Here is a 27,599-nt window from a genome sequence, read left to right on the forward strand (position 1 = left end):
GTCCATTACAGAAGTCCCATTTAGTCACGTTCCAGGATCCGAAAGCTTTAAGATTCTTGTCTTTGCACTGGAGAATATCTCTTCGGCACATTTCTTCAGTCGATTGAACGCCCCGCCCGCGAGCAGGATAATGCTCAGAAGCAGTAATAAAGTCCTCATCTTGATTCTTGGTGAGCAATCGATGCTACTTATTAGCTATTAATCTGGAAAACAACTGCTTACACAAGATCAAAAGTTAAAAACTTAAAACTAAAATTTTAAAATTAAAAATTTAAATCGTATAATAAGTATAATAAAAGTAGGATTTCGGCAGGCCAAAACAATCCAAACACAACACCAGACCTCGTAAAACTGCAGTCACCTTTATCAAGGCCGAGCACGAGTTCTGTAGTCTCCTATCAATGGCTGATCAATTAAAATAAAATTAATGATTGTTCGTAAAATCTACTATATACTGTACTGATAGCAAATCACCCACTGCCCTGGCACCACAATGAGTTGCAAAGTATCCACATTCAATAACCCATAGAGCTAACTCATCAGACATGCAAGTCTGTTCCGCGGGAGTAGTCCAGAGTTTTGATAAAGGGTTATATACACATCCCAATTCTCTCCACAAATGCTTATCACTATTAGGAGCGTCCTCCTGCAACTTAATCACCTCTTGGATGGTTGGCATTAGTTTTTCCGAGGTAGACTGATTCTTTTTGGAATTTTTAGTCTGCCTCATCATTCGGGGCACAATCATTTGGTGATTCCTAGAAGCATTTTTGGCCGCCTCATCAGCGCGGCGGTTTCCTATATCTACTGGGTTTTGGCCATTGGTATGGGCAGAGCATTTAATCACAGCTATCTGTTTGGGGAGTAAAAGGGCTTGCAGGAGGTCTGAAACTAACTGACGGTGTGAGATCGGACTGCCCAAAGAGGTTAGAAATCCTCTATTTTTCCACAATTGCCCAAAGTCGTGAACTACTCCAAAGGCATATCTAGAGTCTGTATGTACATTAATTCGTAATCCTTCTCCCAAAGTACAAGCTCGTATGAGTGCAAACAGTTCTCAGAAAAAAGGGATTCAAAGGCTGCTGATTCTAAGGTGACACCTTCCTGATTCACAATTGCATAACCAGAAATTCGTTTTCCCTTCTCCTCAATTGAAGAACTGCCATCTGTATACATAATCACGGATTCCTTTTTGTATGTTACTCCGACTGCTTCCGTCATCGCATACTGAGATACTTGTCCTTGAAAGCCGGATAAGCTTTTGAGTTTCTTTCGATTTGGGGAGATTAAGGTCTGATTGAACAGATGACATAGCGGCCCCTGTATCGACCAAAAAGGGATACCATTGATCTTGAATCTGAAGCATTAATAGGGGTTCTCGATCTGGTTGTAACATGTTGTAACATGTGGAAACGGATTGGTTTGGGAGAAATCAGTGTATGTTCCCCTTCCTCGACCTCCTTGCCAACCGCCTCTATTTCCTCGGGTCTGACCTCCCCTTCCTTGTTGTCTGGCCGGACACTCCTTACTCCAGTGGCCAGACTGACCACAATTGAAGCATAGACCTTGTCCTTGTCCTCTGCCCCTTCCTCCTCCCCCATAATTTTGTTGTGGGGGCGCATAGGGTGGGCCACAAGCAGGAGCGTCGGGTCCAGTTGGGTGATTGTAATACCCATAGTTTTGGGAGTCTACCCATCCTGGAACACAATACTGGGGTTCCATTTGATATCCGGTTAGGTCTGGCCCTACTTTTGGCTGTATGGGCACGTCCTCTCGCTTCATTACATATTCCGCCTTGACCTTAACGTGGCGTTGACTTTCTGCACTCTTACTTTCTTTCCAGTAATATTTCGCAGCTCTAGTCATTTGAGTCGGGCTGTTTTCTGCCCAGTTCATATTATTGGTTTTAATGGCTGTCGCCACAGCAGCCGGAAGACAGTTCATCAGAATGGCGCAGAATTGGGGTGAATTGGCTCCTCCTTGATAATTGGTGTCCCCCGACTGTCCCTGATAAACCTCACAGAATCTCTCCAAAAATTCCTCAAGTCCCTCATCTTTCTTTGGCTTAGTATCTAGGACATTAGATATATTGATAGGTTTTTGGAGTGTAGCATTGAGTGCTGCAAGCATGTGTCGCTCCCTGTCGGCTGTGAGGACGTGGGCGGTCTCTAAAGCGGCATGATTGGGGTGAGTCAGGTGTTCCAAAAATCTAGTGTGTTCGGAAGGAGTTAAAACTTGTTGAATCAAAGCCCATAGATCTCGGGAGTCTGCATTGTACACCTGTATCGTGGTTCGAAGAAAGTCCACAAACCTAGCCGGCGCCTTTTTCCTGTCTGGCATACCGGTTAGGATAGCCATTATCTCATTCGGTTTCCAAGGGAAAAATACATCTATGGTGGGGTTGGCTGCGGCAGCCGCTGCATTCGGGTTTGGCATTGTTCTTACCGGCAGATTTCTGGGCGTTCGTTTTGGTTTAGTAAGGCTAATTTCGGGTTCTGAGTCGGAACTGTTTAAGGGTGAAAGGTTGTCTTCAGAATCAGTAAGGTCACTACATGAGTCAGTGTCATCTGCTTTTGCTGGTTTATGTTGTACTAATTGTCTGGGTCTACGTTTCTTCTTCTGCCAATTCAGACTAGGGGTATTCCCCGGTTTCACGTCTTTCTTGGGATTTGTTGGATCTTTCGATCGGGTTCGACAAGCAACAGGGTCTACATAAACATCAGAAGTCAGCGTGATTGGGGAGTGACTTGGGACAGTAAGGGAGGGTGTCGGTGGACTGGTAACGGACGTAATAGGGATCAAGCCAGTCTGATTTGCAATAGGTTGGTCGGGATAAATGTTTATATTGGGGTGGCTGAGGAGGTGGCGCGGTAGGAGTTCTAATTGTCCAATTGTTTAAGTCCTCATCTGTTCCGTCTCCCTCGGTCAACCTAAGGCCAACCATTGAACTACGTAGTTCATTTTTATCCTTTTTATCTGGCGCCATTTCAGATTTTGACCTTTTCTCATGTGCACATTCTTTCTTAAGTATTTCAATGGGTTTAGGATTTCCTCCTTCGGTTAACTTTATTCCTAACTTAACAGCATTCTCTTGCCAGCTGGCTAATAGGGAACTGTCTTTAATTTCTTGGCAGTACTGTCGCCAGAGTCCAATTAGTTTCTTAGTCTTACTTCCCATGTTCTTTTTCCAAATCATTTCTTGAGCTTGTTTAACAGTTTCTAAACTTTTGGGACCCCCTAGTGGCCATTGTTCGCTGCCTAACTTTTTATTTAAACCCCCTGAGAGTTGTCTCAATTGTTTGGCTTTGTCCGGGTATTTGTCACACAATGTTTGTAAGGCACTGCCCTCGTCACTTGTTGTGTCTCGGTAATTACCCATGGTTCTTTTACACTAAGGGTTCCTTTTCAGGATTCGAGTTACTTTTTGCACGTGTCTTATATATTACACGGATACCGGCACACAAAATGAAACGCAACACTACAATACTTACAATACTTAGACTTAACAAAAACACAGTACAACACTTAGACTTAACAAAAACACAGTGAGTCGTCTATAGTCAAATAGTAATTTTAGCCTCTGTCACCGCCTGGTACAGGTATTCTTAGCCTCTGTCACCACCTGGTACAGGTATTCTTAGCCTCTGTCACCACCTGGTACAGGTATTCTTAGCCTAATTATTCAAATCGTAAATTTAGCCTCTGTCACCACCTGGTACAGGTATTCTTAGCCTAATTATTCTAATCGTACGACCCTTATCTTGCACTCCCCGAGTACAAGTTGCTATAGCTCTAGAGTCCCCGACTCTCTCTCTTTTTAATTTCTTTCAAGTATTCCTTTTCTCTTTCTTTAAAATCACTTATCTACTTTTTAGTCCAATCGGAGCCTGAGCGGGCCAAGTGAAATACGAGGCCGGCGCTTTACCCGACTTGGATACTTATTTCCTAAGTTTACACAGTATTCGCCAGATTGACCCAGATCTCGTCGGGACACCACACAAGAATTAGCGAGTGGCAAAACTTTTATCGGACTTACGGATCAGAGGAAAACCGAAGTGGTAAATTTAAACATACTCACTCCGGGGGCCCATTTCCTCCTCTCACGTCCAAAACTAGTTCGGCTCTTAATTTCGCGAATTCTCGGTGATCGTCCATTGAGATCCCACTTCTGACACCAAATGTTGAAACGGATCCTTTTGCCCTCAATCTGGTTCAGTACAAACACTGAGTCGAATACTGGTTGAGTTCAACAGTTTTATTCTGTTGTCCCGGGAGACTTACTCTGATACAGCACAGTTCTGACTCCAGCAGAGTCTCGACAGGTTCCACCAGAGCAAGTAATCTTTCATACAGAGTACCACATTATTATACTTGCTTTTGAGAAGACATTAACACATCTTACAGTCTGCACCAATCCTGAGCTGGGCACGTACACATTTAAATTGATTTCCTGGCCTGGCAGTTTGAAATAAAGAAGTCACATTTCACTGAATGGTTTATAGTTTAGGAAATATGCGGGTAATGGTTTCACGATCACCTAATCAGTATGGTAATGCGTTTTCTGATCGCCTATTGTCTGTATATCCTCTGCACTCCGCCCTACACTGTTTCCACCAGCAAGGTGTGACATTGTGGGTGCCAGCCATATTAGCAGCCACAGATCAGTTTAGCTTTTCCCGAGTTAACATGATCATCTCTTACAATATGCAAGTGACTCAGCGATGTCGACATTGCACCACCATTTTAGGCTAACAGGATCCTCCATTTTAGATTGACAGGGTCCTTGGCCATGCGAAGCGAGTTGTTACCCTATTTTTGCATTCTATATCCTCACTTTGGCGTCAGGTGTGGTGCCAGAGGACTGGAGGACTGCTAATAGCTAATGTAACCCCACTATTTAAAAAAGGTGGTAGAGAGAAAACGGGGAATTATAGACCGGTAAGTCTGACATCGGTAGTGGGGAAAATGCTAGAGTCCATTATAAAAGATGTAATAGCAGAGCACTTGGAAAACAGTGACAGGATCGGACAAAGTCAACATGGATTTACAAAAGGTAAATCATGCTTGACTAATCTACTGGAATTTTTTGAGGATGTAACTGGTAGAATAGATAAGGGAGAACCAGTGGATGTGGTGTATTTAGACTTTCAGAAGGCTTTCGATAAGGTCCCGCATAAGAGATTAGTGTGCAAAGTTAAAGCACACGGGATTGGGGGTAAGATGCTGTCTTGGATAGAGAACTGGTTGGCAGACAGGAAGCAAAGAGTTGGAATAAACAGGTCTTTTTCCGAGTGGCAGGCAGTGACTAGTGGGGTACCGCAGGGATCGGTGCTAGGACCCCAGCTATTCACTATATATATAAATGATCTAGACGAGTGAACTAGATGTAATATCTCCAAGTTTGCAGACGACACAAAGCTGGGTGGGCGTGTGTGCTGTGAGGAGGATGCAGAGAAACTCCAGTATGATTTGGACAGGTTGGGTGATTGGGCAGATGCATGGCAAATGCAGTATAATGTGGATAAATGCAAGATTATCCACTTCGGTGGCAAAAACAGGAAGACAGATTATTATCTGAACGGCAATAGATTGGGAGAAGGGGAAGTGCAACGAGACCTGGGTGTCCTTGTGTAGGGGGTTTCTCTTGCTCGTTCTGGTCTCCTGCCAGGCTTTGTGCAATAATTACCCTTGAGTGGTTCGACCCACTCTCCCCTACGGTTCTAGACCTTGGACTTAAATGCAGAGAACTGTAGTGCAGAGAAAGGACTCAATAGACCAGGTTGAATAGCACGAAATGGATGCTTTTATTTTAAACAGTTTGAAGCATTACAAAATACATGTCATAGGCATAGATTAAAGTAACTACAATCATGCACAAATTTATGAACTTGACTCTATGGAAATGGGGAACACACGGCACGTCGTAAAAGGGGAAACGCATTACGATTTAACCTTACTCCCTCCCCTAAATACCTAAACTAAGTTTCGACTTGAGGAACTCGGGATCATGCTCATCACTATCCGAATCGCAAAAGGAGGGGTTCGCAGCCTTTCTGGCACAGCTTTCCGTCGTCATGTGGATTTGGAAACTTCTGGCGCAGCTTGTTTTTCTCTCTCAGGCGATGAGGCAGTGGACACAGCCTCGATGAGCGCTCGTCATGGCTGAAATTCACCAAGTCTGTTGTGGATTTGGGTTCATGGAACAGTCCCTGCCACCAATGTGATGTTGGAGAAATGGATGCACGTGTCGAGGCCTTGCCTGGCTAGGCTCGGAATGTCCTTTTTATCCGACCTGGATCGTTGGTTTTTCCCGAGGGTGTCTTCTCCTTCGGCCTGGGTCGTCGATGATCTCCCGACAACAGCACCCGGGCCACCCTCGTCGTCTTCCCGTCGTGGCCGAGCCTTGTCTGGCTGAACACCGACCACGTTGTCTTTTTCCCGAAGTTGTCCGTCTGAAGCGTCTTTATCGATTCCGAAGCTACCGAGGTGGAAGAGAGGGCAGGGCAGGCCAGCCTGATGGACTTTTCAAAATCCATATTTATACCCTTTTGGGCCAGCCTTATCTCCCGCCAGATCATAGTCCAGTCTTTGTAATATTTTGGCGGGCAGAAATCTCTGCAGGGGCGCTTTGTCTTGTAACAGGAGCCGGTGATAACTTAACTGGCCTTCCTGGCCGATAATGTCTTTTAATGTCTTTTACATTGTCACCGTGACTTGGTTCGCACATTGATCGGTCTGGAGATTTCCCTTGATGGCTGTTAAACGGTTTCTCCTTTGTACATTAAATGGGTATAAGTGTTCATGCATTGTCCGCCCATATCTTGATGGGCCCCATCCTGTTTGCCTGAAACCGTCCTGTACTTAGAATCCATTGAATATGTATGCTGTTTCCCAGAGTTTCGGTTTCCCGATACTGGCTTTCGCGGGCTTACTGTTTTCAATCCACAAGCCTGTCTGGCTTGCAGTAACAGAAATCAAATGGTCCAGAAACTGATCACGAGGCCCGGCGGCCATTTTGTATGCCCGTTTATGAAAGGTTTTTCTGTGCAAGCTTACTTTGGTCAACAAACTGTCTTATTTTATCCTGTTTTCTTGCGTGATTATTGCTGAAAATTTCGAATCTTACAGGCCCCCCTGTGATACTGATAGCTTGCTAGAGGTATCAATGATCCTTGGTGAGCAAATTTTCCCTGATTCCCCACATCCAAACATTCCTGGCACTTAACTATCTATGACCCTCACGACACATGCAGTTCCCATTTCCGAAAAAAACGAAAATTACTTTGTGCACATTTGGACAATCATAGGCAGCACTTCTTAAACTATAACACATTCATCTGTCAGATGTGCAGGGGTTGATACCCTCTTGCACCACCTGCATACACCTTTTATTAATCCAAAAACTTAAGAACGACTAATAACATAACAATATTCATATGCTTAAAACAAAAATGCGCAAATGGCCAAAATCTAAAAATGGAGGGACGCCTAACCTTCAATACTAGCAACTTAAAGTGGGGTGTCTTCTTCCCCCATTCGCACATAGCGTTCTCTCCATTCTCCTGTGTTCTCGTGTCTCTGGAGGCGTTTGCCTCTTTTGCAATGCACGAATAGCAAAAATATCACAATTAAAACCTGACACACTACTAGGATGTGGGATGCTATTCTAATCCAGGCCGGGTCCTCTGTTAGTCATCCCACCATGGTGGGACTTGTTCACTATGTCCAATATGTCTTTTCCTATCTCTAACGTCTTCTGCTCCAGTGTGTAAAAATGTTTCTGTGAAACTATAACGGCTTTTAAAATCTTGGTGAGGTGTTCGGGAAGAGGGGGAATGACATAACCAAAATGCGCGACGAATCGTTGCAAGTCCGTGAAATTCTCTTTGACAGTGAGGTGAACGGTGGAGGGTGCAGGAATGGGGACAATTCGTTGTTGTGCCACTTGAACCTCGGCCCTGGGTTTGAAACAGAAACTGCTATCACTGATCGAACACCACTCGTGTTGTCCGTAGCGGTAGTGAGGCGCTGCAGTGGTGACGCAGTATGTCCCACCCCCGATATATGCTACCTGCAGGGGCACATGGTCCTCTGCCATTGCCTCCATGGTGCAATTTATCGGCTTCGCACTAGCGGTTCTGAACCCGCACTGTGGTTTCAAAAAGGCATTCAAGTGCTGGGGACACAGGATGATGTGTGCTCCCCGGCTCCGACACCCCGAGAGGTCGGTGCCTGTCATCGTACGCTCCCATCTGATGACGTAAGGCGGGACCACTGCGTAACGAATGTGTGCGCCCCCCCTGAATGACTCCAATGTTCTCCACCCTGTATACCGGGGCGGGCTTTGCTGCGGGACCCAACACCGGCATTCTTACCACTATTCCCATGATAGTATGATTCGAACGTCCGCAGTCCACTGGGACTGGGTACGCTTCTGCAGCTAGTCTGAGCTGGCACGGGCTTAATGCATTCTCAAAAGGGTGGAGCGCTTGCAAGTGCTTGTTGCTGATCCAGGACGGGACCAAACCCTGTTTTAAATCCTCAAGATTACTGCGGCCCTCGCCCAGTAACCACGCCCCGTATAGCACACAGGCCTCGTTTTGCACAGCTTGATCGGATGCATTCCGATCCTCCTTAATGAGCGCATTTACCGTTCCCGCGTGTTTCTCCAGCTCAGCTATTATTTCCTTAAAAGTGTAGTGTCATGGCCTGGTCTTCATGTAACTCAGAACCCACTACCTTATTTTCGTCTGTCAGTATGTTCCTTAACTGGGCTTTTAAACCGTTGATCTGTGTCTGCAGCTCCACGTTATCCAGAGCGTTGACGACAGATGTCCCGGTATTAAAAGCAGTGAATATGTCATTTACTGTACCCCTTCTTTGCCTCCCGACTCGATCCAAAACTTCTGGTGGTGTGGTGTATAATTTGTCTTTGTCGATGTCGGCAAAGTCAAACTCGTAAAACTGTCTAAACATTCGGGTTAACAGGACCTGGTATAATTGTTCCGTTTCTTTGGGACACCACTCCGGCAATCGTACCTCAGTGAGGTTTAAAATCACTGAGGCCACCGCGTAGTGTACCCCTTGGTACAGCACCTGACCGGTGGGTACCAATACTAAACCGTTCCCGGGTCCCTTGGTGGTGGTTGGGCACCCTTCTTTCTGGGCTAGTGCTACCAGAAGCGTGGGCAGGGGCTTGCGTGGGCGGGTGATGAGTTCAGTGGCGTTTACCGGAATAGGGGAGTATGGGGCTCCGCACGCTCGAGTGCTGACATCCCATCTCATCCCCTTTCCTTCATCCTGCCACTGCCTCTGGAAGAAGATGGATACGCCCTTGGGGCAAACGCGTTTTGAACCCCACATACAGACATATATTCCTTCATCTGGTTCCCACCATTTGTCCCAACACACACGTAATTGTCCGTGAGTCCCCGTAATAGTCCGATGGGTATTATTACCCAGTCGCTCCCACTCGACCGTAGAGTTCTTCATGTCCTTTCCCAGCTTTCGCAGCCACCACCATCGCCTTAGTGGTACGTTCCCATTACACACCAGACAGATCCTCTTTCCCACGGTAACGCTGACTCTGGGGTGCAAGGATCCTCACCCGAGGGCACGTTAACGAAGTCTCTTGGTAGGCAAAACCGAAATTGCTGGAGTATTCCGTAGAATTCGTCCCCAGCCAACCTGGCCATCTCCCCTGGTGGAAGTAGGTGGCGGCTTCCTCAACCTCTCGCTCCCCTGTCCCATCAGTTGCGATGGGGGCCGTGTCCCCGGAACACCCGAAGATGATGATGTCCTTGGTGCGGCCTCGGTAGGCCCACCCGCACCCGATCGCCACGAACACGATGAGAAGCTTTTTCATCATATCCCAGGTTTCTGTAACCAATAAAATGATGTAGCCAGGCTCCCAATAGGTGCTGGCCTAATTAAATGGACGCGCGGGTTCCTGGACCCCGCTCCCAAACAAGCACACATACCGGGCAGACTTCAAAATTGTACTCTTAACATTTCTTAACACCGTAAACTTTATATTCCTTAAACTATCATCATAATTACCTGACTTAACTTATGTACAGCGCCGCCCTCCGCCGGGCGGCCTACTGAATTCCTGTGAGGGCTGCAGCGTGCCACACCCTGTGGTGGGGCTGCATTGGCCTTCGGCTTTGATCCCCCGCAGCCTGTTGCTGTTGAACGGGAACCATGCCTTTCTGGGGCTGCTCTAAACCAAGGATGGGGAGAATCTGGCCAAAACTTTCTGGGCTGGGGCGCTCGAGTCGACCTACGAGGGGCTGCTTTGGGTGAGGCTCCCGGGGCTGATGGACCGGGGGTTGGGACTGTCACCTTCACAGCCTGTGGTTCCACCACAGCTGCCGGCTCCAGCTCCCCTCCCTCAGGCTCCGCCCCCCCCGGGGCCGGGATTTGTGGCTTCCGACTCCACCTCACCTGTCCCTACAGGTAGTGAGTCTCCGCCCCCATTCCCTACCTCCCCCAAGCTTGAGTCGAGGGCGGGATCATTGTCCTCTGACTCTTCCTCCTCCGTGATTGGGTCTAAGGCGAGGTCGAGCTGTTCGGGCTCTTCCTCGTCCGAATCCCAAATTAGAGGGGAGACCTCCCACTCCGATGGGGTGGCCCCTCCCTTCACGCAGGCTACTGTTCCAGCCTGTGTTGCCTGTGACTCTTACAGGCTGAGGATTTTTGTTCTCAGACCTGGTCCCTTTTGTTGGCCCTTGTGCACCCGATTTAAACAGTTTACACTGGTTAATGTGAAACCATTTGGTACGTCGGGGCACCTTCACTGCATAAACCATGGGACTGGCCTTGTCTACAATGCTGTAAGGCCCCATGTACAGTGGTTCAAAACTCCCTACCCTGGCGTAGTTTCGGACCATGACCTGGTCTCCGACTACCCACTCTTGTTGCTTACGAGGTTCCAGTAACAGTCGATTTCCCTGGTGCTGTCTTCCCATGTTCCCAGCCGCCTGCCCATAAATCTGTTTCAGGCGCTCCAAAAGGGTTTGGACGAATTTGTCTCGCTTCACCTCTCGGAGCTGGCCCTCAGTGAGCACCGGGGCTAGTACATGGGTGGGTGTTCGCATGATCCTTCCAGTCATTAATTCGTGCGGGGAATACCCCGTACTTTTGGACTGGCTGGCTCGGATCCCCATGAGGACTAAAGGCAGGACCTCCACCCATTTCTGGGGCGAGCCCATTGTCTCTTTCCTCAGCTTTTCCTTGAGGGTCCGATTCATGCGTTCAACAATCCCGGATGACTGGGGATTGTATGCTACGTGCCACTTCCCCTCAATGCCCAAGAGCATGAGGGCGTTCTGCATTACTTGACCGGTGAACTGACTCCCCTGGTCGGACTCTACAAAACGGGGGAGTCCCCACCGTGAGAACACTTCCCGAATCAAGATCTTAGCAGTGCCCAGTGCCGTAGCTGTTCTGCACGGGAAAGCTTCTACCCATTTGGTGAACACATCTACCAGGACAAGGCAGTACTTATATCCTCCCTGGGCGGCGGGCAGGGGCCCTATGTAGTCGACCTGAATCGACTGCCATGGTCCCTCTACCCTCCTGATGTGCCCCATGGGCACCTTCCTTTTGTGGGGGTCTGGGTTGTTTGCAGCGCACACAAGACAGCTTGTGCAGAATTCGCGGACACCGTCCCGAAGTCCCGGCCACCATCCCGCCTGCTCTACCCGCTGCCAGGTAACCTCAGGCCCGGGGTGTCCCGCTGATGCGCTATCAATTACTCATAAAAGACCGAGAGTTAGAAGAGTAACTAAAGGCTTTTATTAACAACAGAATGGAGGTCTGCCTCGAGTGGTCGACAGGCCCAGGATACAAAGGGCTGGGGAGCAGTCACCTTTATACTGGGACCTGTGGGAGGAGTCAGCCGAGGCATGTACACAGTGGAATACAAACAGTGGTTTACCACATTCACCCCTTGTTTAAAATTGAGTCCGGCGGGGTGAAGTGTATTAAAAGTTAGTGTATTGGAGTCTCTCCGGAGGTCTTGTCTGCCGCTGTGATCGGCGTGGCGACGGCAGGGGTAGTGAAGCTTCCAGCGTCGAGTCCAGCGTAGGCTGTGGCACAGGCGTGTCGTCCTCGTAGATGTCGAGCGGGTCGCGGGGCCCAGGCCTGCCGTCTGCTGGGGCTGGATATCGGATCGTGGGGGGGGGGGTGGTTGTGGGTAGTGGGTTACTGCGGTCTCCGAGGGTGCAAGGTCTCTTATGGAGACTGTGTCCTCCCGCCCGTCCGGGTATGCGATGTAAGCATACTGGGGGTTGGCGTGGAGGAGGTCGACCCTCTCGACCAGGGGGTCCGTTTTATGGGTCCTCACGTGTCTTCTCAGTAGGACCGGCCCTGGGGACGTCAGCCATGGCGGTAGCGATGTCCCCGATGTGGACTTCCTTGGGAAGACAAACATTTTCTCATGAGGGGTGGCGTTAGTGGCAGTGCAGAGCAGTGACCGAATAGAGTGGAGCGCATCGGGGAGCACATCCTGCCAGCGGGAGGTTGGAAGGCCCCTAGACTTTAAGGCTAGCAGGACGGCCTTCCAAACTGTCGCATTTTCTCTTTCCACCTGTCCGTTCCCCCGGGGGTTGTAACTGGTGGTCCTGCTTGTGGCAATACCCCTAGTTAGCAGGTACTGACGGAGTTCGTCGCTCATAAACGATGAGCCCCGGTCGCTATGGATATAGCTGGGGAAGCCGAACAGGGTGAAGAGGTTGTTCAGACATTTAATGACCGTGGCACTGGTCATGTCCGGGCAGGGGAAGGCGAACGGGAAACGGGAGTACTCATCAATAATATTGAGGAAGTACACATTGCGGTCGGAGGAGGGGAGAGGCCCTTTAAAATCAACGCTCAGGCGCTTGAAGGGGCGAGTGGCTTTTATCAGGTGGGCCCTGTCTGGTCTATAAAAGTGCGGTTTGCACTCAGCGCAGACTTGGCAGTTCCTGGTCATGGTCCTGACCTCCTCAATAGAGTAAGGCAGGTTGCGGGCCTTGATGAGGTGGAAGAACCTGGTGACCCCCGGGTGGCAGAGGTCATTGTGGAGGACCCGTAGTCTATCGATCTGCGCGCTGGCGCAGGTGCCACGCGATAGTGCATCCGGGGGTTCATTTAGCTTCCCGGGCCGGTACAAGATCTCGTAGTTGTAGGTTCGATTCTCCACCTCAAGATCTTGTCATTTTTGATTTTGCCCCTCTGCTTGTTGTTAAACATAAAAGCAACTGAACGCTGGTCAGTGAGCAGGGTAAATCGTTTTCCGGCCAGGTAGTGCCTCCAATGACGCACAGCCTCCACAATCGCCTGGGCCTCCTTCTCAACAGCGGAGTGTCTGGTCTCCGGGCCTTGGAGGGTTCGTGAAAAGAAGGCCACGGGTCTCCCCGCCTGATTGAGGGTAGCGGCCAGGGCAAAGTCGGACGCGTCGCTTTCCACCTGGAAGGGGATGGATTCGTCCACTGCGTGCATGGTGGCTTTGGCAATGTCCTCCTTGATACGGTGGAAGGCTAAGCGGGCCTCTGCCGTCAAGGGAAAAGAGGTGGACTTGATCAGCGGACGGGCCTTGTCCGCATAGTAGGGGACCCACTGGGCGTAATAGGAGAAAAACCCTAGGCACCTCTTCAGGGCCTTGAGGCAGTGGGGCAGTGGAAGTTCCATAAGGGGACGCATCCGGTCGGGGTCGGGGCCGATGACTCCGTGTTCCACAACACAGCCAAGGATGGCGAGGCGGTTTGTGCGGAATATGCACTTCTCCTTGTTATATGTCAGGTTTAGGAGTTGGGCGGTGCGGAGGAATTTTTCGAGGTTTGCATCATGGTCCTGCAAGTCACGGCCGCAGATGGTCACATTGTCCAGATATGGGAAAGTGGCCTGCAACGCATTTTGATCTACCATCCGGTCCATCTCCCTTTGGAAGACGGAGACCCCGTTGGTGACGCCAAAGGGAACCCTAAGGAAGTGATAGAGGCGGCCGTTTGCCTCAAAGGCAGTGTACTGGCGGTCCTCAGGGCGGATGGGGAGCTGGTGGTACGCTGATTTCAGGTCAATGGTCGAGAAGACGCGGTACTGCGCGATCTGGTTGACCATATCAGCTATACGGGGGGGAGTGGGTAGGCGTCCAGCAGGGTGTAGCGATTTATTGTCTGGCTGTAGTCGATGACCAGGTGCTGCTTCTCGCCGGTCTTAACGACCACAACCTGGGCTCGCCAGGGGCTGGTGCTGCCCTCAATAATCCCTTCTTTCAGGAGCCGCTCCACTTCGGTTTTAATGAAAACCCTGTCCCCGGCACTGTATCGCCTGCTCTTTGTGGCGATGGGCTTACAGTCGGGGGTGAGGTTAGCAAACAGTGGTGGGGGGGTGACTCTGAGTGTGGAGAGGTTGCACCTGGTGCGCGGCGGGCAATTTGGAAGCTGCTGGCTGCGGACTGTGAGTGGGGGTAGGGGTCCACCGTACGCCATCGTAACACTTTTAAGGTGGCACTGAAAATCTAACCCCAGCAGGACGGCAGCGCAGAGGTCAGGCAGGACCAGAAGTTTAAAATGATCGTACACGGTCCCGTCTACTACGAGTGTCACCACGCAGTAGCCGCCGATGTCCGCCGACTGGGACTCGGAGGCCATAGAAATCCGCTGTTGTGCAGGCAGGACTGGGAGAGAGCAACGCCGCACCGTGTCGGGGTGGATGAAGCTCTCCGTGCTCCCAGAGTCAAAAAGGCAGATTGTATCGTGACCATTTACCTTAATGTCCATTGTGGAACTGGCCAGTTGGTGCGGTCTCGCTTGGTCCAGTGTAACGGATGCCAGCGTAGGGGTCGGTGTGTCGCTGCGGGTATCAGATGAGGCGGTGTCGGGGGCCTGCTGCGTCCCGGCTGTCGTCCAAGATGGCGGCGTCCATGATCCCCATGTGGCTGGAGGCGTCCAAAATGGCTGCTGTACCGGTGATTCGCACATGGCCGGGGAGGTCCAAGATGGCGGCCCGCATGGCCCACACGCGGCGCTGCTGGGGTTCGGGGTGGCTTTGGCCCTGCAGACGCTAGCGTAGTGTCCCTTCTTCCCGCAGCCCGAGCAGATCGCGTTTTTCGCCGGGCAGCGCGCTCTGGGGTGTTTTGCCTGGCCACAGAAGTAGCATTTCTGGCCTTGGGGCACTGCTGTCTGGCCTTGGGACACTGCTGCGGTAGTTGGGCCGTTGTTGGGGTGTGGCTGGGGTGGCACGGCGCTATGAGGCGGTCCTACCGTGTCCCAGGCTGTCATTCCCCGCGGCGTCCACGGTGCAGAGGAGTAGGCATCCATGCCCTGGTAGGCTGCATCCAACGATAGTGCGAGTTCAGAGGCCTTGTTGAGGTCGAGGTTACTCTGCTCCAACAGTCGCTGTCGGGTGTAATTGGATCTGTGGCCCGCTACAAAAGCGTCCCGGATAAGTTCCTCTGTGTACACGGCGGCCTTTACATCCTTACAACCACAGGCCCGGCCAAGCACAGACAGTGCCTGAAGGTATTCCACGGTCGATTCCCCAGGTTGTTGTTTACGACCCCCCAGAAGGTGCCTGGCGTACACTTCGTTCACTGGGCGCGTGTACTGGTCCTTGAGGAGCTTGATAGCGTCCGCGTACGAGGTCGCGTCTTGGATGACCGAGTACACTCGGTGGTTCACTTTGGAGGTCAGGACATCCAGTTTGTCCTCGTCCGATTTGATTGCTTCGGAGGCGGTCAGGAATTTTTCGAAACACTTAAGCCAGTGAGTAAACTTGGTGGATGAGTCCGCCTCCCGATGATCTAAGTCCAGGCATGCTGGTGTGAGGATCTTCTCCATTATAAAAATGTTGTTAATAAAATTGATGCGCTATCAATTACTCATAAAAGACCGAGAGTTAGAAGAGTAACTAAAGGCTTTTATTAACAACAGAATGGAGGTCTGCCTCGAGTGGTCGACAGGCCCAGGATACAAAGGGCTGGGGAGCAGTCACCTTTATACTAGGACCTGTGGGAGGAGTCAGCCGAGGCATGTCCAGGCATGTACACAGTGGAATACAAACAGGACAAACAGGAATACAAACAGTGGTTTACCACACCCGCCCCTGGACCCTCGTGGGCCAGTTGCAGGAATTCCCTCCGGTGCTGTTGCGGCACAACCCACTGCTCCTCTCGGAACAGCATCCCTTCTTTGACTGAGAGGGCTGCCGTACTGTACGGACCCTCTACCTGCTTGCCTTCTGTGATGGCTTTTAGGACTGTTTTTAGGGCGGGATCCAGGGTTTGGACGGTCTTTAGGTCTGGGGGCGGTGTCACCCCTGTGTTCCCTGGAATTCCCTCCCTGCCTTGGATCGCCGCCACGGGTCCGGGTCCGGGTCCATAGGGGTCCCAGAGAATGCCGTTGCGGGCACCCTCCCTGGCTAGCGCATCCGCCTGCTGGTTGCCCTGACTGCGGGGTTCTGTGGTGGAATGAGCCTTCACCTTATGGATGAACACCTCCCCTTCCTCTCCCACAGCTGCCAGGATCTTTTCCAGCAAGGGCTTAACTGTTAAAGGCCGCCCGTCCGCGGAGGTGTATCCGCGGCGGGACCAGATGGCGAGGTACTCCGTACACGAATTGCATGTGAACATGCTGTCTGAGCAAATCGTGTATGGGGTTGGGAAAATCTCGGGGTGGGTAACCACGTACGCCACCGCGGACAGTTCAGCCTGCTGTGCGCTCATAGTGCTGGGGAGCTTAATTGCCAGGGCAATGTTTGCCGCAGGGTCATAAACTCCACACCCTGTGAGTCGTTCGCCAGCAGATACAGTGCTAGAACCGTCTACGTAGATTTCGCGGCCTGTGGGGTGTATCCCGGCCCGTAAACCTATGTTGACCTCCCATACCCCTTCTACGGAACACCGATGGGCTGTTCCGGGATATACCATGTTGGCTGCGAGCTTTGGCTCGCAGAGGCCTTTAACTTTGAGATCCATCTGGGAAAGGAGGAGGGTCCAGCGCGCAATCCGAGCGCTGCTTACGGTCCCATCCTTAATCCTTCCATCCAGAAGCATCTTTGTGGGGGTGTGATGGGTGAGGAGCGTGATGGGAGAGGTTCCTGTGAAGATCACTGATCTGTTCACAGCCCAATGCGTGGCCAGGAGATGCCGTTCGCAATTGGAGAAACTCCTCTCTACATCCGTGAGCACCCTGGAGGAATAAACTACCGGTCTCAGCTTGCCACGACGCTCAGGCTGTCCCCACTAGCGGCTACCTCCAGGAAGAACTCCTCTCCCCCATCTATGGCCCCTAGGGCTGGCGCGGTCTGCAGATCTCTTTTCAACTTCTCGAATGCTGCCTGGCACCCCTCATCCCAAGACCACTCGACTCCCTTGTGTAAGAGTCGGAGTAGCGGGGCTGCTGTGGCAGCATAGTCCTCGATGAAATCTCTGCAGTACCCGGTCAATCCCAAAAAGGACCTTACACCCGTTACTGTGTTGGGGATCGGCAGATCTTGTACTGATTCCCTTCTGGCCTTATCTATGGCTCTTTCTCCAGCGCGGATGGCCAGACCCAGGAATTTGACTTCCTGCTAGCCGATCTGTGCTTTCTTTGGGTTTACTTTGAAACCCTTCCTTTCCAACAGTTCCAATAATTCGGCTAATAGTGGGCCGTGCTCCTCCCTTGTGTCCGTGAACAGGAGTAGGTCGTCCACATACTGTACTATCTGGTTGGGCTGGCTAAACTCTTTTAAACTCCCCGCCATGCATTGATGGAAAATGCTGGGGCTGTTGTGAAAACCCTGTGGCAAGCAGTTCCAAGTGTACTGTTGCCCTTTGAAAGTAAAGGCAAACTTGTACTGATCCTCCCGCCGCAGCGGAATGGACCAGAAACCGTTCGAGATGTCCAGCACCGTGAACGTGGTCGCCGATGCTGGAATACTCCCTATTAGGTCTGCAACTGCTGCTACCGTGGGCGCGCAGGCTGGGATGTTACTATTGAGGACTCTGTAGTCCACCGTGGCTCTCCGCGAATTGTCCGGCTTCTTTACCGGCCATAAGGGGGAGTTCACGTGAGTGGCTATTGGTCTCAATACGCCCTGCTGCACCAATGAAGATATTGCGGTCTCCATGTCGGGTTCTGCCTCCTTGGGGAAATTATACTGCTTTTGGGGTCGGATCATGGGGTCCCCGTCTATGCTGACTTCAAACCCAGTGACTCTCCCACAGTCGTGCTTGTGGGTGGCAAACGCGGTCAGATTTTCCGACACACACGCCTGCAAGTCCGTTGGGACGTTCGCTACCATGAGCTCGAGATCGTAACCTCCTGACAGCTTCATGGTGCACAGGGCCCCCTTTTCTTCCCTCCCTGGGATTACGACTACCTTACCTAAACCGCTCTCGGCTCCCCAGAGACAGTGATTTCTCAGGTCCACGAGGATCCCGTGTTCCACCAAGAAATCAGCCCCGAGGATGCCTTTTCCACCCCCCTCACTCCACTTCAATAGGATACACGTCCATGTGGTGTGGAGTGCTCCCAAATGAATGGAGAGCGGGATGGAGTACGCGCCAGCCTGTTCTCTGCCTGTGAAACCCGCTACTAAGAATGGAGCCTGGGTGGACAGAGGTGAGGCACAAGGTCTAGCTGTGTGGATCACGGTACACGAAGCTCCCGTATCCAACAGGTAACTACCCTTTTCCCTTTCCACCTCCACTTCCACCACAGGTCTTCTCCAGGCGTCATAGCGGAGCGGACACAAGTAGACGGGCTGCGCAGGCGTCAGTCATTTAGGTGCTTCGGTTGGGGTCTCGGGAGCGATAGGGCTGTTGGCGACCGCTACCTTCCCCTGCGAGGTCATCAGAGACCGCATAGTCTCCAAGATTGACTCAATCGTAGCGGGATCCACAACCGCACCACCTCCTGTTGTTGGGGCAGGGGCTACGGTTGGGTTCTGGGCTGGTGCTGGGGCAGCGGTCTGGGCTTGGGCTTGGACTGGTGCTGGGGCAACGGTCTGGGCTTGGGCTGCGGCGAATATTCTCTCTCTATTATCCTTCCATGGATTTCTACAGTCCTTGCGCCAATGACCCTCCTTCCCACACCCGTAACAACTGCTTTTGGCTTGGGGAGGGCGATTCCCCTCCTGATGCCATTCCTTTTTAGCAGAAGCTGCGGGCCTTGCCTTATGTACCTTTCCTTTTAAAACAGGCGTTTTCCTACCCTTGTTGTTCCTGTAACTGATCGTGAGCTGATCAAGTACTAGTTCCTCCGTGGAGCGGGCGTTAGTGGGGTCAAACCATGCTTTGGCCTGCTCCCTCACTATTGGCAAGCAACCTGCTACCAGGCACCGGAGCCAATGAGCCCTTTGTTCATCATTTAGCGCATTCCGTTGTCTTTTTCCCGAAGTTGTCCGTCTGAAGCGTCTTTATCGATTCCGAAGCTACCGAGGTGGAAGAGAGGGCAGGGCAGGCCAGCCTGATGGACTTTTCAAAATCCATATTTATACCCTTTTGGGCCAGCCTTATCTCCCGCCAGATCATAGTCCAGTCTTTGTAATATTTTGGCGGGCAGAAATCTCTGCAGGGGCGCTTTGTCTTGTAACGGGAGCCGGTGATAACTTAACTGGCCTTCCTGGCCGATAATGTCTTTTAATGTCTTTTACATTGTCACCGTGACTTGGTTCGCATATTGATCGGTCTGGAGATTTCCCTTGATGGCTGTTAAACGGTTTCTCCTTTGTACATTAAATGGGTATAAGTGTTCATGCATTGTCCGCCCATATCTTGATGGCCCCATCCTGTTTGCCTGAAACCGTCCTGTACTTAGAATCCATTGAATATGTATGCTGTTTCCCAGAGTTTCGGTTTCCCGATACTGGCTTTCGCGGGCTTACTGTTTTCAATCCACAAGCCTGTCTGGCTTGCAGTAACAGAAATCAAATGGTCCAGAAACTGATCACGAGGCCCGGCGGCCATTTTGTATGCCCTTTTATCAAAGGTTTTTCTGTGCAAGCTTACTTTGGTCAATAAACTGTCTTATTTTATCCTGTTTTCTTGCGTGATTATTGCTGAAAATTTCGAATCTTACACTTGTGCACCAGTCGCTGAAGGTAAGCATGCAGGTGCAGCAGGCGCTTAAGAAGGCAAATGGTATGTTGGCCTTCATAGCAAGAGGATTCGAGTACAGGAGCAAGGATGTCTTGCTGCAGTTGTACAGGGCCTTGGTGAGACCACACCTTGAATATTGTGTGCAGTTTTGGTCACCTTATCTGCGGAAGGATGTTCTTGCCATGGAGAGTGTGCAGCGAAGAAGATTCACCAGACTGATACCTGGGATGGCAGGAATGACGTATGAGGAGAGATTGGGTCGATTAGGCTTATATTCGCTAGAGTTTAGAAGAATGAGAGGGGATCTCATTGAAACTTATAAAATTCTAACAGGACTAGACAGACTAGATGCAGGAAGGATGTACCCGATGGCGGGGGAGTGCAGAACCAGGGGTCACAGTCTAAGGGTAAGGGGTAAGCCATTTAGGACAGAGATGAGGAGGAATTTCTTCACTCAGAGTGGTGAACTTGTCGAATTCTCTACCACAGAAAGCAGTTGAGGCCAATTCATTACCTATATTCAAGAAGGAGTTAGATATACTTCTTAAGGCTAAAGGGATCAAGGGATATGGGGAGATGCAGGGACAGGGTACTGAATTTGGATGATCAGCCATGATCTCATTAAATGGCAGAACAGGCTCAAGGGGCCGAATGGCCTACTCCTGCTCCTATCTTCTATGTTTCTAATGTAACCCTTGTTTAAAAAGGGAGAAAAGGATAGACCGAGTAATTAAAGGCCAGTCAGCCGAACCTCGGTGGTGGGAAAATTATTGGAAAGAATTCTGAAGGACAGGATGAATCTTCCTTTAGAAAGACACAGATTAATCAAGGATAGTCAACACAGATTTGTTAAGGGAAGGTCGTGTCTGACGAACTTGATTGAATTTTTTGAGGAGGTAACAAGGAGGGTAGATGAGGGTAGTGCGTTTGATGTAGTGTATATGGACTTTGGCAAGGCCTTTAAAAAGGTTCCACATGGCAGACTGGTCACGAAGTTAAAAGCCCATGGGATCCAGGGCAAACTGTCAAGTTGGATTCAAAACTGGCTCGGAGACAGGAAGCAGAGGGTAATGGTTGATGGGTGTTTTTGTGACTGGAAGGCCGTTTCCAGTGGGGTCCCACAGGGCTCAGTACCAGGTCCCTTGCTTTTTGTGGTATATTTCAATGATCTAGACTTGAATATAGGGGGTAAGATTAAGAAGTTTGCAGATGATACTAAAATCGGCTGTGGTTCATACTGAAGAAGGAAGCTGTAGACTGCAGGAAGATATCAATAAATTGGTCAGGTGGGCAGAACAGTGGTAAATGGAATTCAATCCAGAGAAGTGTGAGGTAATGCATTTGGGGAGGGCTAACAAGGCAAGGGAATACATATTAAATGGTAGGACACTGAGTAGTGTAGAGGAACAGAGGGACCTAGTAGTGTAGAGGAACAGAGGGACCTTGGAGTGTATGTCCACAGATCCCTGAAGGTAGCAGGCCAAGTAGATAAGGTGGTTAAGAAGGCATACGGAATGCTTGCCTTTATTAGCCGTGGCATAGAATACAAGAGCGGGGGGGGGGGGGGGGGTGGTTATGCTTCAACTATATAAAACAGTATAGGTCAAGAGTGGTTCCAAAAACCATAGGGAACCTTGGATGTCAGGGGATATACGAGAATGGATTAGGAAAAAAAGGAGGGCTTTTGGTAGATACAAAAGGCTAAAGACGGAGGAAGCCCTAGAGTACAAAAAGTGCAGGGGGATACTTAAAAAAAGAAATTAGGAGATCAAGGAGGGGCCATGAAATAACACTGGCGAGCAAAATAAAGGAAAATCCTAAGATGTTTTATAAGTATATTAAGGGTAAGAGGATAACTAGGGAAAAAATAGGGCCCATTAGGGACAAAAGTGGCAATCTGTGTGTGGAGCCGGAAGATGTAGGAGGGGTTCTAAATGAATTTTTTGCATCTGTTTTCACTATGGAGAAGGACGATGTAGACATAGAAATAGGGCGGGGGGACTGTGATATGCTCGAACATATTAACATCGAGAGGGAGGAGGTATTGGCGGTTTTAGCTGGCCTAAAAATGGATAAATCCCCAGGCCCGGATGAAATGTATCCCAGGCTGCTGTGTGAGGCAAAGGAAGAGATTGCGGGGGCTCTAACACATATATTCAGGACCTCTCTGGCCACAGGGGATGTGCCAGAGGACTGGAGAACCGCTAATGTAGTACCATTATTCAAGAAGGGCAGTAGGGAAAAACCGGGGAACTACAGGCCAGTGAGCCTAACATCAGTGGTAGGAAAATTATTGGGAAAAATTCTGAGGGACAAAATTTGTCTCCACTTGGAGAGGCAAGGATTAATCAGGGATAGTCAACATGGCTTTGTCAAGGGAAGATCATGTCTGACTAATTTGATTGAATTTTTTGAGGGGGTGACTAGGTGTGTGGATGAGGGTAACGCAGTGGATGTGGTATACATGGATTTCAGTAAGGCCTTCGATTAAAGTCCCGCACAGGAGACTGGTCAAGAAGGTAAGAGCCCATGGAATCCAGGGTGCCTTGGCACATTGGATACAAAACTGGCTTAGTGGCAGAAGGCAGAGGGTGATGGTCGAAGGTTGTTTTTGTGACTGGAAGCCTGTGGCCAGTGGAGTACCACAGGGATCGGTGCTGGGTCCCTTGCTGTTTGTGGTCTACATTAATGACTTGGATATGAATGTAAAAGGTATGATCAGTAAGTTCGCGGATGATACAAAAATTGGTAGGGTGGTAAATAGCGAGGAGGGTAGCCTCAGTCTGCAGGACGATATAGATGGGTTGGTCAGATGGGCGGAACAGTGACAAATGGAATTTAACCCAGAAAAGTGCGAGGTGATGCACTTTGGGGGGACTAACAAGGCAAGGGAATACACAATGAATGGAAAGACCCTAGGCAAGACGGAGGGTCAGAGGGATCTGGGTGTGCAAGTACACAGATCCCTGAAGGCGGCGGAACAGGTGGATAAGGTGGTAAAAAAGGCATATGGGATACTTGCCTTCATTAGCCGAGGCATTGAATATAAGAGCAAGGAGGTTATGATGGAGCTGTATAAAACACTGGTTAGGCCACAGCTGGAATACTGTGTGCAGTTCTGGTCGCCACACTACAGGAAGGATGGGATCGCGTTAGAGAGGGTGCAGAGGAGGTTCACCAGGATGTTACCAGGGCTGGAGCGCTTCAGCTATGAAGAGAGACTGGGCAGATTGGGTTTGTTTTCCTTGGAGCAGAGGAGGCTGAGGGGCGACATGATTGAGGTGTACAAAATTATGAGGGGCATAGATAGGATGGATGCTGAGGAGCTTTTTCCCTTAGTAGAGGGGTCAATAACTAGGGGGCACAGATTCAAGGTAAAGGGCGGGAGGTTTAGAGGGGATTTGAGAAAGAACTTTTTCACCCAGAGGGTGGTTAGAGTCTGGAACTCACTGCCTGAAAGGGTTGTGGAGGCAGAAACCCTCACAACATTTAAGAAGCATTTGGATGAGCACTTGAAATGCCATAGCATACAAGGCTACGGACCAAATGCTGGAATATGGGATTAGATTAGACAGGGCTTGATGGCCGGCGCGGACACGATGGGCCGAAGGGCCTCTATCCGTGCTGTATTACTCTGTGACTCTATGACTCTATGAGTAGTTAGGCCTCAGCTAGAGTACTGCGTGCAGTTCTGGTCACCACATTACAGGAAGGATGTGATTACACTGGAGAGGGTGCAGAGGAGATTTACAAGGATGTTGCCCTGAGTAGAGAATCTTATCAATGAGGAAAGACTGGATAGGCTGGGTCTGTTTTCCTTGGAACAGAGGAGGCTGAGGGGAGACCTTATTGAGGTGTATAAAATTATGAGGGGCATAGATAAAGTGGATAGAAAGGACCTATTTCCCTTAGCAGAAGGGTCATAAACCAGGGGGCACAGATTTAAAGTAATTGGGGGAAGGTTTAGAGGGGATTTGAGGGGAAATTTCTTCACCCAGAGGGTTGTGGGGGTCTGGAACTCACTGCCTGAAAGGGTGGTAGAGGCAGGAACCCTAACCACATTTAAAAAGTACTTGGATGTGCACGTGGGATGCTCTAACCTGCAGGGCTACGGACCAAGAGCTGGAAAGTGGGATTAGGCTGGATAGCTCTTTGTTGGCCGGCGCGGACACGATGAGCCAAAATGGCCTCCTTCCGTGCTGTAACTTTCTATGATTCTATGATTTTTTTTTTTTACAATCTCCTCTTTCATTTCCAGGATCCTTCAAAAGCAGCAATGTGCAAGCTCTGTTATACCTTGCATGTGTTTTGCTGAGCCCAGTTCTGTCTTTGAAAGTAGATTTGAGTATAGAGAAGTGTACATCATTAGAGCAGAGAAGGCTAAGAAGAGATTTGATCGAGGTGTTTAAAATCATAAAGGGTTTAGATACAGTAAATAAAGGGAAACTGTTTCCAATGGCTGAGGGGTCGATAACCAGAGGGCACAGATTTAAGGTCATTGGTAAAAGAAGCAGAGGTGACATGAGGAAAAACCTTTCTACGCAACGAGTGGTTAGGCTTTGCGATGCACTGCCTGATAGGGTGGTAGAAACAGATTTAATAGTAGCTTTTAAAAGGCAATTGGATAAATATTTGAAGAAGAAAAAAGTTGCAGGGATATGGAGAAAGAGCCGGGGAGTAGGACTAACTGGATTGCTCTTCAAAAGAGCCGGCGCAGACTCGATGGGCTGAATAGCTGTGCTGTACTCTGATTCACCCAACATCCATTCTTGGCACACTTCTAGGAATTGGAACCCTGGGTGATTTTTCCCTCCCTAATCCAGGAATCTGGAAGCCAATTCTGACACTCCTATTGCCGCACCAGTTAAGATCAACTAACTTGGAAAAGACTGGGGAGTTGAACCTGGGACTTCTCAATTCTATATGGCTTAGTGCCTCACTGGTTAAACTTGCTATACCTCGGGGCTCTCAAATGTATTTGTTGCTATCAGTCTGCCCACTTGGCTTCAACCTGGTGCAAAAGCCTTGCAGTCAAAAAGATTGAAGGAATCTGAAGGGGATAAATGGCTTTTGCAAGAGGAAAATATTTTTGACATACAGTACTCTTCTTTCCCCTTCCTGTATCAGTACTTTTTCTGAAAACAGAACCTTATATTTTAAATTAACTACTTAACCTATTTATTCCAGAATGCTGCAGTCATAGAGGACAACAAGAGATCACAGACCTCATTTAACCCTCTGGCATCCATACCACCAAAGGAATCTATATCACCAGAATCTATGCAAAAAGAAAAACTTGATCATTTAAATGGATCAGGTAAATTATTTGAGTGAAAAATATTTGCAAAAGTGGGATAGAGAAATATGAATACCTTTTTTTGAAGTAAATCAACTTAATGTATCACAAACTTTAAAAAAGGAATGGGAAAAATCTAGTAATGCTAAATTTTTGTTACTATCCTTCACAGTGTGCTATTGCGCAGTTGATATAATGGGCTGAATCTGAACCCAATTTCTATTGAGTGCAATTTCAGCGCACAAAAAATCCCCACACCTCTCTACTAAATTGTCTCACTTAGTGAGGCCACAAAGATGATTTTTGTCAGAAACGGAAATGTCACAATGTTGTAGAGGCATGGGGTGGGTGGGGGGGGGGCGGGGCTGGTAGGTGAGGGAACTCCATTTTGAAACAAACCAGTCCTGTATCTGACTTGCGAGTGCTTGATGTTGATTAGTCAAAAAAGTCATAACATACAGCTGGTTCTAACTTTATTAGCGCAACAGAAAAAGAAACAATGTGCCCTTTGCTTAAAATCTTCTTAAATACAGGCCCTCAGTGATTGCAAATAGTTTAAAAATGTATTTTACATCTCTGACCTCTTAAATTCCACTTTTTAAAATGATCCCTCATCTGATGGCAATTTTTACATGCAAAATTCTCTGATATTAGAATCCTATGTATGACCGGACAGTGATTCTGCATAATACTACTTTATATTATACAAGTTAGGGATACGGTAGCATAGTGGTTATGTTACTGGACTAGAAATCCAGAGGCCTGGACTAATGATCCGGAGACATGAGTTCCGCCTCGGCAGCTGGGGAATTTGAATTCAGTTAATTAAATAAATCTGGAATTAAAAAAAAAAAAGCTAGCATCAGTAATTGTACTATGAAATACTGGATTGTCATAAAAACCCATCTGGTTCACTAATGTCCTTCGGGGAAGGAAATCTGCCGTCCTTACCTGGTCTGGCCTATATGTGACTCCAGACCCACAGCAATGTGGTTGACTCTTAACTGCCCTCTGAAATGGCCTAGCGAGCTACTCGGTTGTTTTCAAGGTGGTGGTCTCGAGGGCAATTAGGGATGGGCAATAAATGCTGGCCTTGCCAGCGACACCTACATCCCGTGAATGAATAAAAAGAAAAGTTACAAATATCCATATTTTAGCACTTTTTATAACCAGTATCAACATCAAGCACTCGCAAGTCAGATGCAGTCCCAATTAGTTTCAAAATAAAGGTCCATTTACAGTACTTCATCATGTGATATTATAATTAAAGGGTAATTCCAAATAGCACAAATTAATTTCAGATATCAAAAGCTGTAAATTATTAAATACCACTAGATTTTTGATTATTTCTGTTTTCCATAACTAAAACTTCTGTGAGGTAGAAGTCAGAATTCTTCAATCATTATGTCTGCTTACAGTTTGAATTGTACAAATGCAGCTTTTTATGGTTTTTCCTGGACTTGGGTATACAGGGCATAATTTCAAATTTTGCAGATGACACAAAACTCGGAAATGTAGTAAATAGCGAGGACGATAGTAACAGACTTCAGGAGGACATAGACAGACTGGCGAAATGGGCAGACATGGGAGAGATTGAGTAGATTGGCCTATACTCTCTGGAGTTTAGAAGAATGAGAGGTGATCTCATTGAAACATATAAGGTTCTGAGGGGGATTGACAGGGTAGATGCTGAGAGGTTGTTTCCCCTGGCTGGAGAGTCTAGAACTAAGGGGCATAGCCTCAGGATAAGGGGTTGGCCATTTAAGACTGAGATGAGGATGAATCTCTTCACTCAGGGTTGTGAATCTTTGGAATTCTGCAGCCGAAAGGGCTGTGGATGCTGAGTCATTCAATATATTCAAGGCTGAGATAAGTAGATTTTTTGGCTATGGGGGATCGGGCGGGAAGGTGGAGTTGAAGTTGACGGTCAGCCATGATATTGAAAGGTGGAGCAGGCTCTAGGGGCTGTGCGACCTACTCCTACTCCTAATTCTTATATTCTGGACTCTCCCGCCAGATGAAACAGTCCCTCTCTCTATCTTTCCTATTGAGAGATGCTTTATCATTTTAAAGACCTCGATTAGATCATCCCTCAACCATCTAAACTCAAGGGAATACAAACTAAGTTTATGCAACCTGTCTTCATAATTTAACCCTTTAAGCCTTAAGCCCTGGTATCATTCTGGTGAATCTGCATTGTACCCACTCCAAGCCCAATTTATCTTTCCTGCGGGT

At 49.0% G+C, this 27,599-nt stretch overlaps 1 protein-coding gene across 10 annotated transcripts in view; it reads left to right on the top strand.

Moving 5' to 3' along the window:
- Positions 1–27,599, top strand: part of ccdc142 (coiled-coil domain containing 142) — a 221,509-nt gene that overhangs the window by 31,108 nt on the left and 162,802 nt on the right. For 8 of the 10 annotated variants that reach the window (XM_085975438.1, XM_085975437.1, XM_085975439.1 and 5 more), the window contains one exon: positions 25,256–25,385. The exons of 1 other annotated variant lie outside the window; for it this stretch is intronic. In XM_085975438.1, the coding sequence (XP_085831564.1) occupies positions 25,256–25,385 (130 nt within the window). Of the gene's footprint in view, position 1; positions 171–25,255; positions 25,386–27,599 lie in introns of all 10 variants that reach the window. One more of the 10 variants, XM_085975442.1, reaches the window with a different exon arrangement.

Source organism: Somniosus microcephalus, chromosome 2 (assembly GCF_052327205.1).
Source record: "Somniosus microcephalus isolate GS21.2 chromosome 2, FLI_Smic_1.0, whole genome shotgun sequence".
In the NCBI taxonomy this organism is placed as follows: domain Eukaryota; kingdom Metazoa; phylum Chordata; class Chondrichthyes; order Squaliformes; family Somniosidae; genus Somniosus; species Somniosus microcephalus.